The sequence below is a fragment of the Erpetoichthys calabaricus genome, chromosome 4 (assembly GCF_900747795.2).
Source record: "Erpetoichthys calabaricus chromosome 4, fErpCal1.3, whole genome shotgun sequence".
Taxonomy (NCBI): domain Eukaryota; kingdom Metazoa; phylum Chordata; class Cladistia; order Polypteriformes; family Polypteridae; genus Erpetoichthys; species Erpetoichthys calabaricus.
The window spans coordinates 105,989,557-106,003,242 of NC_041397.2; the positions used below are offsets into that span (position 1 = coordinate 105,989,557).

General features: G+C 36.4%; 1 protein-coding gene across 3 annotated transcripts in view; it reads right to left on the minus strand.

Annotated features, from left to right (window-relative positions):
• Positions 1-13,686, minus strand: part of LOC114650167 (ETS-related transcription factor Elf-1-like) — a 79,422-nt gene that overhangs the window by 43,913 nt on the left and 21,823 nt on the right. For all 3 annotated transcript variants that reach the window (XM_028799641.2, XM_028799642.2, XM_028799643.2), the window contains exon 3: positions 5,825-5,999. In XM_028799641.2, the coding sequence (XP_028655474.2) occupies positions 5,825-5,999 (175 nt within the window). The remainder of the gene's footprint in view (positions 1-5,824; positions 6,000-13,686) is intronic.

Here is a 13,686-nt window from a genome sequence, read left to right on the forward strand (position 1 = left end):
AGTCTGTACATTATACTCATCACTTTCAATATTTGTCATGTCAACCCACATTATAATAACAGCTCAGTGATATTAATTATTGAGTGCATAATGTCATTTAACTGGTTTGGCTACATTTCCCTACTTGATCAAGTGTGTCATCACTTCCCAGTTTCTCTGAAATATTCTGTACTGATGGGTCAGAGTTGCTGTAAATATACACAAGTTCTCCTGTCAGATTTTCTTTTAAAACTCCTGACTTTTGCATGGAAAATTGCATATGCATATTTCAGGCCACAGTTTATGTATACTAAAATTTTACAAATCTTCCCCCTGGGCTGTAAGGTGAATGTGGAAGAACATTCCACTGGAGTATTAGAATTGTGTTTTAAACTTGAATGTGGTCATGTATTGTTGTGTTAAAAGGGAATATTTGTGAGGTTGAACTCTCTTTATACAGCTCTACACCTTTTCAAGAGCTTGACTGTTCAGATCTAAGTTAATGGTATGACTATGCGGCATAATGTCTAGCAAAATTTACCCTTCTGCATCCCAAAAATATTGGCTGTGACTTTCCATATTGAATAACAAATATTGTATATCAGAGGTCATCAAATAGATTTGATCCGGGGCCAAATTTTTGCAGGGCAAACACTCTTTGGTTTAGGCTAGCCACACCTCTAACTTCATCTCCCCACACGTGCTTCACACACTTCAACACACTTCAACAGATATTCTCCATCATTTGTTTCCATATACACTCATCCAATTACTCAGTCAAGCACATCACACACACACTAAGACAGTTAAAATCTGTCACATTTAGATCTATGCAAGATAAGGAATTATCAATCACAACTTGTACTGAAATCAATCTGGTGTTATTATCATTCCAAATGTGCAAGCACAAATATTCAAATTAATATTTGTTTCTTATTAAAGTCCACGTAGTAGTACCTAGTCATGTAGTACCTAGTCAAAAGTACCTAGTCATGTAACTTTTACTGATTAGCCTAACAAAAATGTCTCTGTCAAAATGTCAGAGGGAAATTAATACTGCGAATCATTATTACAATGAAATTTGTCGTTATATCATATTGAAATGCTCATCTAACCTGACTACTTGCAATGAAACATTCACTGTCATAAAGGAGTATAATGGTAGGTGCCACTTTCTTTAAAAGCATCCACCTTACTAACTCAAGAATGAGCAATAAGTACTTCTCTCCAAGCTACACAGATACTGGATAAGCACTATAAGGCCTTAACTGAAGTAGAAGTATTAAAAGAGTGTGCTATTTGCATATAATTGGAGCTTGCTAGTGATATATCAATAAGTAATGTTGTTGAATAAGTAAATAAGGTAATTGTCAGCTGCAGCTGCTGCACATCATATTCTTGTTTTGGTAAAGAATATTCAAAGTTGGGTGACAGATGGTGTCAATCAGCCTCATCATATATCCTTAACCACTAGTTAATTGATAGACAACACTAACATGGCTCAACTGTGCATTTACTGTATGTTCAATGTTTTGCAATATTTTTATACAGCAGAATTAAAAGAGGAATAGCAGGCTTTTATGGGTATGGGTTGGGTCTGAAGGTGCCTGAACACCTGGGGCCTCATGTATAAACGGCGCATATAGCCAAAAATATTGCGTACGCCCGTTTCCATGCTCACATTGTGATATATAAAAATTAAACTTGGCGTAAAACTATGCACATTCTCACGCCATTTGAATTTTTTTGTGCGTACACACATTTCCCCTTTTGCCCATATGCCATGTTTTAGTATGAATTCTACGCATGGTGTTATTCATGAGACCCCTGGTTCATTTGCTTTCAAAACTGCTTTAGAGCCTTTTTCTCCATTTGCTTTTGAAGAGGCACCCTGTCACTTGCCCACTTGTAGCTTCTGACTGGATAGTTAAAGCTACAAATGTGATGTGATTATTTTGTTGTGTGAATTGTAAAGCATGAAACCTGAAATATATGTTAAACATTGTGTATGCTGTTTATTTTATTTTTTTATGTGAGTGTGTTGCTGTTGAATCATGTTCACAATTCTGAGGGCACATATACATAAGAAAATCACATGTGCATGACACTAATCTTGAATTTGAACTTGCAGTTGAGTAGAAAATGTTAAGCTTCTTCTTTTGAGACTGTCTTTTCGCTTTAAGTCATGTAATAGGAGAGCAAAGCTGAACATACCTTTTTCTACACAGTTTTGTGATCAATGACTAGGCTTTATTGAACCCAATACACACACACACACACACACACACACACACACACACACACACACACATACACTTCTAAATATTCCAGAGCAAAGGGAGTATTTCAAATTAACAACATAATAAACTCTAGTCATTTCCTGTTAATTCTGACTGAAGTATAGAACTTGTTCCAAAACTTTTTGGCAACCCTCGTACTAATATCAAAGCTGACGAAAAAATTCCAGAATTTCATGTCACCCTGGCTAAATTCAAGCATTTTCTTTTTTCTTCTGATGAACAATATTATCTGTAGCTGCATATAATCTATGTTTTCACAGACTGCTATTGATCTTTTGTTCAAGATGACATCACAGGAAGGGCTTTTGAGGACATAGCATACAGTGCTGGCCTGTCTTCTCCTCCTGCATATTCTACTGTGAACACGTTTAGGGCATTTGTATAGACCATAGGTGTGTACTTGGGTATTCTCCATGATGTATTGGCACCCCACTCTAAGGTTGATTCTTGGCATATGCCTAATGGTGCAGAAATGGACATTGGCCCCCCATTACCATCAGATGTATAGCGAAGTTAGAAAATGGATGGATGGTGGAAGCACAGGCCTGTGTCATTTGTAGCTCTGTTTCTTGAGACAACTATAATTATGGCTAAAATAGAAAATTAAACACCTTTGGGCTCATTGAAACACATTGTGCCAATACCCAAATCTGTTTTTATATTCATTGCCTGTGCAGAAAGATATAATTTAATGAGTTTCTGCTACCCTGGCCTATCCAGACAACATTAACAATGCATCATACTTTATAAGCTCACACTGTGCTTTAGCATCACTTTTGTTATAAATTATTTAATCTTTTCTCACTTTGACCCACTTTTTGTAAAACACTTCTATGTTATTATTAGCTCTGTCATTGTAGCGCTTTTTCTCTCTGTCTTTATGGGTTTCCTGAATATTGAGGCTTATGTAGGCCAAAATTTAGGGAAATAGTGGGGATGGGTAAAGGGAAGGAGGAGGAGGTGCATTTAAAGTGATGTCAACTGATTAAGTAAGCACTATGTCCTGAATGCCAATTTAACTGAATCTGAAATACTGACACATAGCAGTGCACAGCCAGTGAGGAAAGGGATAATAAAAGAATACTAGCATTGTTAACCTTACTTATACATATTAATCAAAAATGCATTATATTTACTTGCAGCATGGATATCTTGTTTATAAAAAAAAAATATTATAGGCCAATCAGATTTTCTTAGGCTACGCTGCTGCCTATCATGTAACTAATACTGAATTGATTGTGCTACTTCTATTTGCCTGATGAGTCTGTACTTGTCTTTTTTGTGTTATAAGCCTTAATAGTATTCATCTACAGCTCATACACTGATATGTTTGCTCACTGTAGATAGATAGATAGATAGATAGATAGATAGATAGATAGATAGATAGATAGATAGATAGATAGATAGATAGATAGATAGATAGATAGATAGATAGATAGATAGATAGATAGATACTTTATTGATTCTGAGGGAAATTCAAGTACCAGTAGCCAAGAAGTAATTATACCAAGTTAAATACAAACATTTAAGTACACTTACTACACAAATAACCAATATTATGTGAGTAATGCAATCACAGTACACTAGATGGTCATACAATAATGCTAGTGCAGTGAGAATTGTGCAAATAATACTATTACCAAAGTGACAGTGACTTAATATCAGAGGAAAACAAAATAATGTGACAGGCTTCTGCTGATAGGGTAATAATGAAAAAAAGTGTAAAGTTAATACATCTAATATAGATAATGAGCAGAAAAAATGTATCAGGTTCAGAGCTCAACCACACCCCAACCAAACCCTACCCCTGTTGAAGAGTCTAATGGCTCTGGGGATAAAAGAGCTCTTGTATCTATCTGCATTGCAATTCTGTGATAGCAGCCTACCACCAAACAAACTACTCTGCTTAACTATGGTGGTGTATAGTGGGTGATGTTCGTTGTCCATAATAGATAGCAGCTTGCATAGTGAGCTCCTCTCTGCCACTGTCACCAGAGAGTCCATTTCCATTTCAATCACAGATCTTGCTTGCCTGATTAGCTTGTCAACACTTTCGTTGTTTTGGCTTTTTAAATAAACAGGTAGAAAAGGAAAGTTTAGCTATCATAAAGTGAATGTGAGTGATTCTAGACAGGTATTTGGGTGAGAAGTGTTAGAAAAGCCTAACAAAGTAGTTGCATAAAAGCATCAAAGTGAAGAATTCTAATATACTGTATGTATAAGATTGTAGATAGTATAGTACTCTACCTGTTATATTTTAAATGTAATATTTTCACTATGTACCCAGCCCTGTCAGTGACTGTGTGGAGACTACATGTTTTTCTTCTGTCTGTGAGGTTTTTCTTCCACATCAGAAAATGTGCATGTGAGGTCAGTCAGATACCTAACACTGGATTTGTCTGAAAGAATGTGGACATATTCCTGAACATGCCCTCTGCTGGACTGACACTCCACTGCATCATAATGCCACTTTTAGTTTCAGTTTATTTACCAAAATTACTTAATTTATTTTATTATTTTCTGAAATTATTTTTAGGCCCTAATAGGCAATGACATACTGTAACATTCTCAAGCCTGCATAAATCTAATTCAGGGTTGCAGTAGTAACAGGTACAAGGTGGGAACCAACCCTGGACAAAGCCCCTGTCTATCACACTTAATAATTTCCATACAGTATTATAGTTATTAATTGACTCATACCTGAAACCCGCTCAGTCTAGTTTAGGGCCACAAGGTGTCAAAGTCTTTCACGACAGTATCAGTTGTAAAGCAAGAACCAGTCCTGGTTGGTGTGCCAGTCTAGTGTACGGCACATTTACTTACACATCCAGACTTGCACATTCCATACCAATTTGGAGTCATCAATCAAAGTAAGCTGCACGTATTTGGAATGTGGGAGAAAATTCACAGAAGCACACTGGAAAACATGCAAAACCCACATGTCATTTTGACTTGCAGGGTGGGACTTGGACCCAGTTTTATGGAGTTGTGAGGCAGCAGCACTAACTACTGTTCTATGTGAGTGTGATTATGCCAAGCCAGTTTGTCTTAAAGTGAGCTGTGACCTGCTTAGGATCAACTTCAGTGAATCCTAACTTAACTTACTACATGCTACAAAATTCAAGTACAAGCAATTAAAATAGCATTAAATTTTATTTCCACAATGTAAAGAAAAGAAGGTATAAGATGCAACTTTTCAGCTATATAGCTTTCATCATGCATGTCACCAGCCACACCTGGTGAAGACTATACTTATGAAACATTGTGACTTTTAAATTATTTTCTTTTTAGCATGGAAATAACTTTTAACCACTTTTTTCCTTTGCCAATGTACACTGACACAGCCTTACATTAACTTTGTTAAAAGTAACGTTTTGAATGTGTTCAAAAATTTAAAAACATTAAATCAGGAAAATGAACAGATAATGAAGGTGGAAATTATCTTTACCGTGTTCAAAAGGCACATGCAGTAACTTATTCATTTATGGGTTATCTTTTTAAAATTACTCAGACAATGTCAATAAATAGACTGACAGCACCAATACCTGTAATTGTGATGTCTTCCTCCTCTATGATTTGTTCCTCAGCAACATCCAAGGAATTTTCATGTATCATTTCTACAGAGCGATTGTTGCAGGCCAAACCAGAGTAATCCTGAAGGAGATCCGCATTGGGAACTTGTTCCACAATCACAGCAGGAAAAATGGAGGGATCACCAAGCTGAAATAAACAAGAGCTTAACTACTGAAAATAGAAATGAAGTTGGGAATATATCTAGACTGTCTTTGCATAAACATGTCTGTCAAGGTATTTGCAACACTGTAAATCCATCAATTCAACTGTCTTCTGAATGCACTTTTTTGATTGTAGCATATTAAGGAGCTGGAGCCTGCCAGCAACCAGCACTACATTGAGACCCCAGTATATAAGGAGTACCCTTGCTCAGTCATACTGGGCCAATTTAAAAATACCAGTTTTAGCATGTTTCTGCAGCATGGTTTTAAACCACTATAACTAAGGAAAATCTACAAATACACAGAGATAATATGTACAGCAGAGTTAACACATAAAGGACACACCTTCAATTACAATACAACCCAGAACCCTGCAACTGCGGAGTAACAATATTAATCACAGTACAATTGTAGCACTCTTTAGCAAAGGGTAAAAAAAGGAATATTTTGATAAAGTTCTCTGCCTTTTCTCCTTCAATATCCAGTATATAAATCTGTATCATTTAATGCAACTGAAAACTTGGATATTTTTAGAAAAGATCCTAAAATAAACAAGAAATTACATAATAAGAAGTTTCATTTGTTTTTTGTTTATAATGGCATTTGCATTCTTTAATAGTGGTTTTAATACTATGAGTACATACCATAAATATATTTTTTTCGCCAGTTACAAAGATGGGCATATCCAAACACCACTTATATTTTGGATCACTTGAACTAAGTATGCTATGTAAAGTTCTCTATCTTTAGTATTCTCTCTCTTTCTTCCTTTTGAAATTTATTCCAGGGATCAAGATAATTCAGCACAAGGCTCCAAATTCCAGCAATGAAGTGGAAGTTATTATTGTCTCAGACTGTGTTCTACACCTATGTGGGTGTGATCGTGTAGAGTTGTGCTCAGAGCTGTTTCTATTTAAAAAGAAAATCTTATATAAAATGGCAGCATAGTGGGGTAATGCTTAGCACTTCATAGCTGTTCTAGTCACCTTAAGCAAGGCCCTTAACCTGCAATTGCTGAGCACTTTGAGTAATGATAAAAGCACTATATAAATGCAAAGAATTATTATTATTATTACTTTGTCATATTTACACATTTTCACCACGGGGTCCAGTTTTATCCCTCATCCCAAAGGCCCAAGGGCACATTGGTGGTTGTTGAAGTCATTACCCCTCTCTATGTAATGCCCTTTGAGTGTCTTGAAAAGCACTATATAAATTCAATGTCTTTCTTTTTTCTCAACTTACTGGCAATCAACTGCTAGTTTAGTTGATTGCCAGTTCTAAACTGATCCAGCATGACCAGGTATATAGTACTTCTGTGTGACCTACAACAGAACTGGCACCCCATGCAGGGTTGTTTTCATCCTAGTACTCATTTTGCCAGGTTATACTCAGACTTCTTACCAACGTAAAGCTAAATGAAGTATAGTTTAGTAAATAAATTAATATAAATGACTGGGTCATGAGTAATCTTGATGGTCTAAAAATGGATTTGTTGATACAAAAAATGATTAGTCATCCTTGATCACGGAAAGCCAGATGTTGCTGTATGTGCGTAATGCTTAATGGCACAAATAAACAAACTGTTTTTAATGTATTCTTTCCTGGAAATTTGTCCTGACCAATCAAAAATTAGGTTATTGAATGTACAATTCCTATGACTTTGTTCAATTTTGACTTCTGTTATAATGCAACTATAGCACAGACATTTCTTAATTAAATACATACATACAGATAATTGCTTCTAAATTTTGACAATATGACACCTGCAATACCAAAAGATCTTAGGGATGTGCATAAATACTTGTGATAATAATTGTGAATTTCCCATCGGGATTAATAAAGTATCTATCTATCTATCTATCTATCTATCTATCTATCTATCTATCTATCTATCTATCTATAAGTAATTCCACTAAACAGGAATATTGACTGTTTCCCAACTTGCATCTATTGTGTACTTCTAGATGCTAACCTATCACAGCCTTGCATGCAATATAATTAATGGGTAAACTGTTTTTTTTTTTTAATCTGCATGTACTTATACTGGGCGGCACGGTGGCGCAGTGGGTAGCACTGCTGCCTCGCAGTTGGGAGATCTGGGGACCTGGGTTCGATTCCCGGGTCCTCCCTGCATGGAGTTTGCATGTTCTCCCCGTGTTTGCGTGGGTTTCCTCCGGGCGCTCCGGTTTCCTCCCACAGTCCAAAGACATGCAGGTTAGGTGGATTGGCGATTCTAAATTGGCCCTAGTGTGTGCTTGGTGTGTGGGTGTGTTTGTGTGCGTCCTGCGGTGGGTTGGCACCCTGCCCAGGATTGTTTCCTGCCTTGTGCCCTGTGTTGGCTGGGATTGGCTCCAGCAGACCCCCGTGACCCTGTTTGGATTCAGCGGGTTGGAAAATGGATGGATGGATGGATGTACTTATACTGCTATAATGAAGTAGTGAAAGTGTGAGATGAATATTAAAGCAAAGTCTTAATGTGTCTTGGGGATGTAACTTTACCAAATGCCCAATTACAGGATCTTAAGACCTACTAATTTAACGTCCATCTATTTTCTAACCCTAGTTTTTCCAGGATGACTTGGAGCCAAAGCCTGTCTTTTCATATTACATTTGCTTATTTGGCTAATGCCTTTATCCAAGGCGACTTACAACATTCATGATACAATTGGTTACATTTCCTTTGGTTTTCAAATTGGAAGACAGTTAGGTCAAGTGACTTGCTCAGGGTCACAGAGCATGAGTAGCAGGATTTGAACCCACAACCTCAGGATTTGAAGGGCTAAGAACTAACCCTGAATGGTAGACAATACAATCACAGGTTACGCTTAAGAATAGAGCGTCATTTATTTTTTGAGAGTTTTAAGAATAAACAACGTTGGAATATGGGACGAAAATGGAGTGCATGAAGAAAAGATATGCAGACATGGGGATAAGATGACTGGGATTAAACTCATATTATTAGAAGTAGAACTAGTGTTAGCTATTATAAATAATAATAATAGTAATAATGTAACTCTGTAATTAATCAGATTTATATAAATAATGATGGACATTTATTTTTGTGTATAATTTTATTTTAATTTTCATTTTGAAATAAGATATTAGAAATGTGAATTCTTTATAGAGTAATGTAATATCATTTATTTAATCAGGTGTGTGATATTTTTCTTTGTGCATAATGAAAAATGGCCTTGAGATGAACATACTCCACATCCAGGGTTGATTCTGGCTTTTTGCCCATTGCTACTGGGATAGATCACACCCCCCTGTGAGTTTGAGAATGACTTGTAATAATGAAAATTTACCATAAAGAACATTTTAATAGGCCTTCTCAATGTTGAGAGAAGTAAGGAAGCTACTTCTCCACTGTGTGCTCTGTTACATATCCATTCATTTCCTAAAACATTTTTTATCCATTACTGGGTTGATTGAAGTCAAAGAAAATCCAGCAGGGACCAGATCTTCACAGAATTCCGATGTATATGACACTTGTTACTACCAAAAGCAGGTTCTGAATTCTAGCAATCCCTAACAACGCCACACCACAGATTCTTATCTACATCATTTAAAGACCCAGGTATATCAGATGGAAAATAGCTACTGTATTACATTCCTTAATGCACTTACACTAAAGTACCAATAGTCAATTTCGAGATATCAATGTGCATTTCACTGTGGAGAAAGTATAGTGCCAAATCTAGATACACTCTACTTTGCAAGCATAATGGTACATCGTTTTTGTAAAATGGATATGATCCTGTCCTGTACTCCAATTATTATGGTCCCTATTGATTACCATTCTGGGCCACTGTCTCTCCACTCTGATCTGATAGGAGCCTAGGATGTAACTAAGTATATCTGTAGTGGATGATCATAGTTCAGCAACAGGTTGCTCGTAGTACAGGAACATAAATAAATATACATCTACATGTACACCCATTGAATTACTCAAATATGTTCCTAAAATTTGAGAGTAAACTGTACATATGTCATTCATTTTGCAATGAAACTAAAACTGAACAGATCATACAAGTAACATATTACATGTGTAATGTCTCTTTGTGCATGTATTCATAACATGATATGCAATCATTAAGCTTTTATAAATGTACTGCTTTTCTGTTTCCTGTATAAATATGGAGTGTGTAGAACCTGTTATGACATATCGTAATACATTTTGGATTAAGCAGGTTTAGAAAATGTACAGATATTTCCATATGTACTGTACATACATCAGTCCAACTTACTTACTGTAAGTTAGCACCCATACCACCTACACGTTAGAACAGGTAATCCACCTGAAGCTAAGTCTGTTTGGGTCCAGCCAGTACTTGGATGGGAGGCCATCTAGGAAAAGCTTGGGTTACTGCTGGAAGAGGTGTTGCTTACCCTGTGGTTTGTGTGTGGATCATAATGCCTCAATGCAGTGACGGGAGCACTGTGCTGTAAAAACTGGTGCTGTCCTTTGGACGATACATAACACTGAGATCCTGACTCTCTGTGGTGATAAAATTGCCCATCATGGCCTGGTTATTCTGATCCCCTAATCATCCCCATTTTCGTATTGGCTGACTATCTCTCTCACCCCTTCACCCCCTAATAACTAATGTGTGGTGAGAGTACTGGCACAAAATGGCTGCCGTCGCACCATCCAGGTGGGTGCTGCACATTGGTGGTGGTTGAAGTCGTTCCCCCTCTCTATGTAATGCCCTTTGAGCGTCTTGAAAAGCACTATATAAATTTTTTCTATATAAAACTTTTTTCTTAACTTACTTATTTTATCACAGGACTTATTTTATGCCAGGACTTTTATGCTTACTTATTTTATGCCAGGACTCATTCCCCCCTCAGTGCATGATTGATATAAATCAGCCATGGATAGGATGCCAGTTTGAACCATGTGTTTGGTTAAAAATCCTTTAGTTTTTGATAATATCCTGCACCTCATGGAGTTGGAAAAGGCATAAGAATTGCATGAAAATCCACCACTAACCAACAATTGTTAGATGCATGCTCTCTCTGCTGAGTAATTGCTTAGAGTGTCACTTCTCACTGCCAGCGGCTATATGAGTTGAGATGGCATGGTTGGAACCCATACATTGCACATTAGGAATTTTAATCATCAGCTTCTATTGTTTAGCTAAACAACCAGGCTGTAGATTTAGCTGCTTAATGGTCTCAATTTATTTCCACAGCTGCATGCATTCCTAGTTAGATTCTGTGATATGTATGCACAAAAAAACTATACCCCTGCGAATAATAAGGACTCCAGCCCTGGCTTTGGCAGCAGCATGTACAGTCAGGTAAAACTAGTGGGATTTCCTTCTAGTGTTTTGTTTTGTTAGTTCTGCTATAGTATCTGTTCTTGCTGGGAGGGTAGACGTGCTGTGTTTATTGGAACAGCAGATTTTGATTGTAGACCTGTATGTTGACAGGCAAATCAGTGAAAAAATTGGTGTACTACTGGTTCTATGACTAATACACCAAACCAAAAAACACTTCTGTGCTTACCCCAGAGTTTGTCTCCAACATTACACATCATATGGAAAAAAGTGCTTGTAAGCCAACAAGACAGTTATTACAACAGGAGGACTAAGGTCAGTTTTCCTGAATATATTATGGTGTGTGGAACTTGGCATCACTGCTGGTGGTCAGTAACATTCTTAAATAACATTTTCCAATTACAATTAATACATTCTTAATGACATTTTCCTTAAGGCCAGGCTGCTTAATAAGATGCTAGACTTGAAAAGCAGCACAAAGGTACAAAGGGATGGATCAGGAATGTTCTATATAGGGAGAATTAACAGTAAGGGCAATGTGAATTTACAACCTCTAGAGGGCTCTCTAGCTCTTAGGGGAAGCTACAATGTGTCTAGATATCCAGTAGATGGCTCGTTGCTTTAAAAATGTATGGAGTAAGCAGCACTTGTCTGCAGTAGAGTAACAAGAAGGTAATTGGAATGAGCGGGAGGCCAAGACGTTTCCCACATACCATTAGGTGATAGTATAGTGCGTCTTCATAGGACAGGTGCAGCTCTGTGCCCTCTTACAAATGATAGGTATGGCCGCAGAATACTAAGGACTGTTATAAATACAATAGGGCTCTGTAATATAGGAAGATGTGGGGGAGCTCTAGAAGTGTGGACTCAGGACTTCCAAAAGATATTCTCAACTCCTGAGGTGGTTCAGGGGATTGCCCTAGAACTAACCCAATGGTGGGGTTTTAAAGGTCAGTTCCTAGCAGTTCTGAGCTTAGAAAGGTGATAGGAGATTGGGAAGTCTTAAATTGTTGGGAAGATAGTTTTGCCATTGCTTAGGGATTTAGAGCGAGTGTAAGAGTTTTGGGAGGTGAGTGGAAATGTTTTGGTACTTCTGGCACTATGTTTTGAACAGCGGATAATTGGACTAGACAACCCAGTTTGTAGACAGGAATTAAACATTCTTATATCAACATCTAGGAAACAAGCAGGAATTTATGTTCTATTACTGTATGTTCCCCTGTTGCTTAGTCCTCCTTATGGTTTATTTTTTATAATAAATAAATGCTTTATTTTAAATGTTGAGTATAAGTATATACTTATATAAGTATAAGTATAGTTAACATTACTTATACTCATTAACCGTGGCATCAGACAGTGGTGACATATTCCATGTTGATTAGATAGATAGATAGATAGATAGATAGATAGATAGATAGATAGATAGATAGATAGATAGATAGATAGATAGATAGATAGATAGATAGATAGATAGATAGATAGATACTTTATTAATCCCAAGGGGAAATTCACACATTAGCACATGCAAGTCAGAATTTTACTATATTCTATATGTGTGACAATAATCACCATATAAACCTACATTTCTAATGAAAAGTACTTAATTTGTCATCTTTAATTTCCTTATTGTCTAATAGAATGCCTCCTTTAATCTAAATATCTTGTAATTTTCAGCACATTTCATGACAAATTGTATCTTTGGTACAACACTGTGTGTTTAGTATATATGCCTACTCCCTGATCACTTATGAGCCCATTTTAGTTTTTTTTTACCTTGACCATTCAGTTATAACTAGAATTCTATGGAAAGTGTTTATATTGATTTCCACCTCATGATATATATGCAAGTTCTGTGTGTGTATGGATGCGGGGTGTGCTGAGCAAAGTGGAACTTCAGTCTTTCTGTTTTATGAAAACAGAAATTGAAACATAGAATTGCTAGTCTAAAGGTATCTGATGTGGCAAACCATCTGGAACATTCATGCTTTTGAATTAAACAGTGTGAGTGATATTTGTCATTGGAGTGAAATCATTTTGTTGTTATTTTGAGTATTCAGTAAGTTTGAGTAATGCATATCATCTTTACTCATTAAAAAACTAGATATAGAATTTTATTGAAGATGAACTACAAAAAGTGGTGGCACACAGTGTATGAACAGTATGTATGTATATACAGTAAATCATAACATTTCATAGCAATCATCATACTGCCACCCACAAGCCTGTTATTGACAGTAGCAACTGTCTATTATCCAAGCCTGAAGTTTTATTTGTGTTTTTAATTGTTTATAAAATTTTAATCTCACCTTGGGGACAAATAAAGTATCTATCTATCTATCTAATAATATATAATATCTATAATAATAAACTCATGGCTATACATGTAAC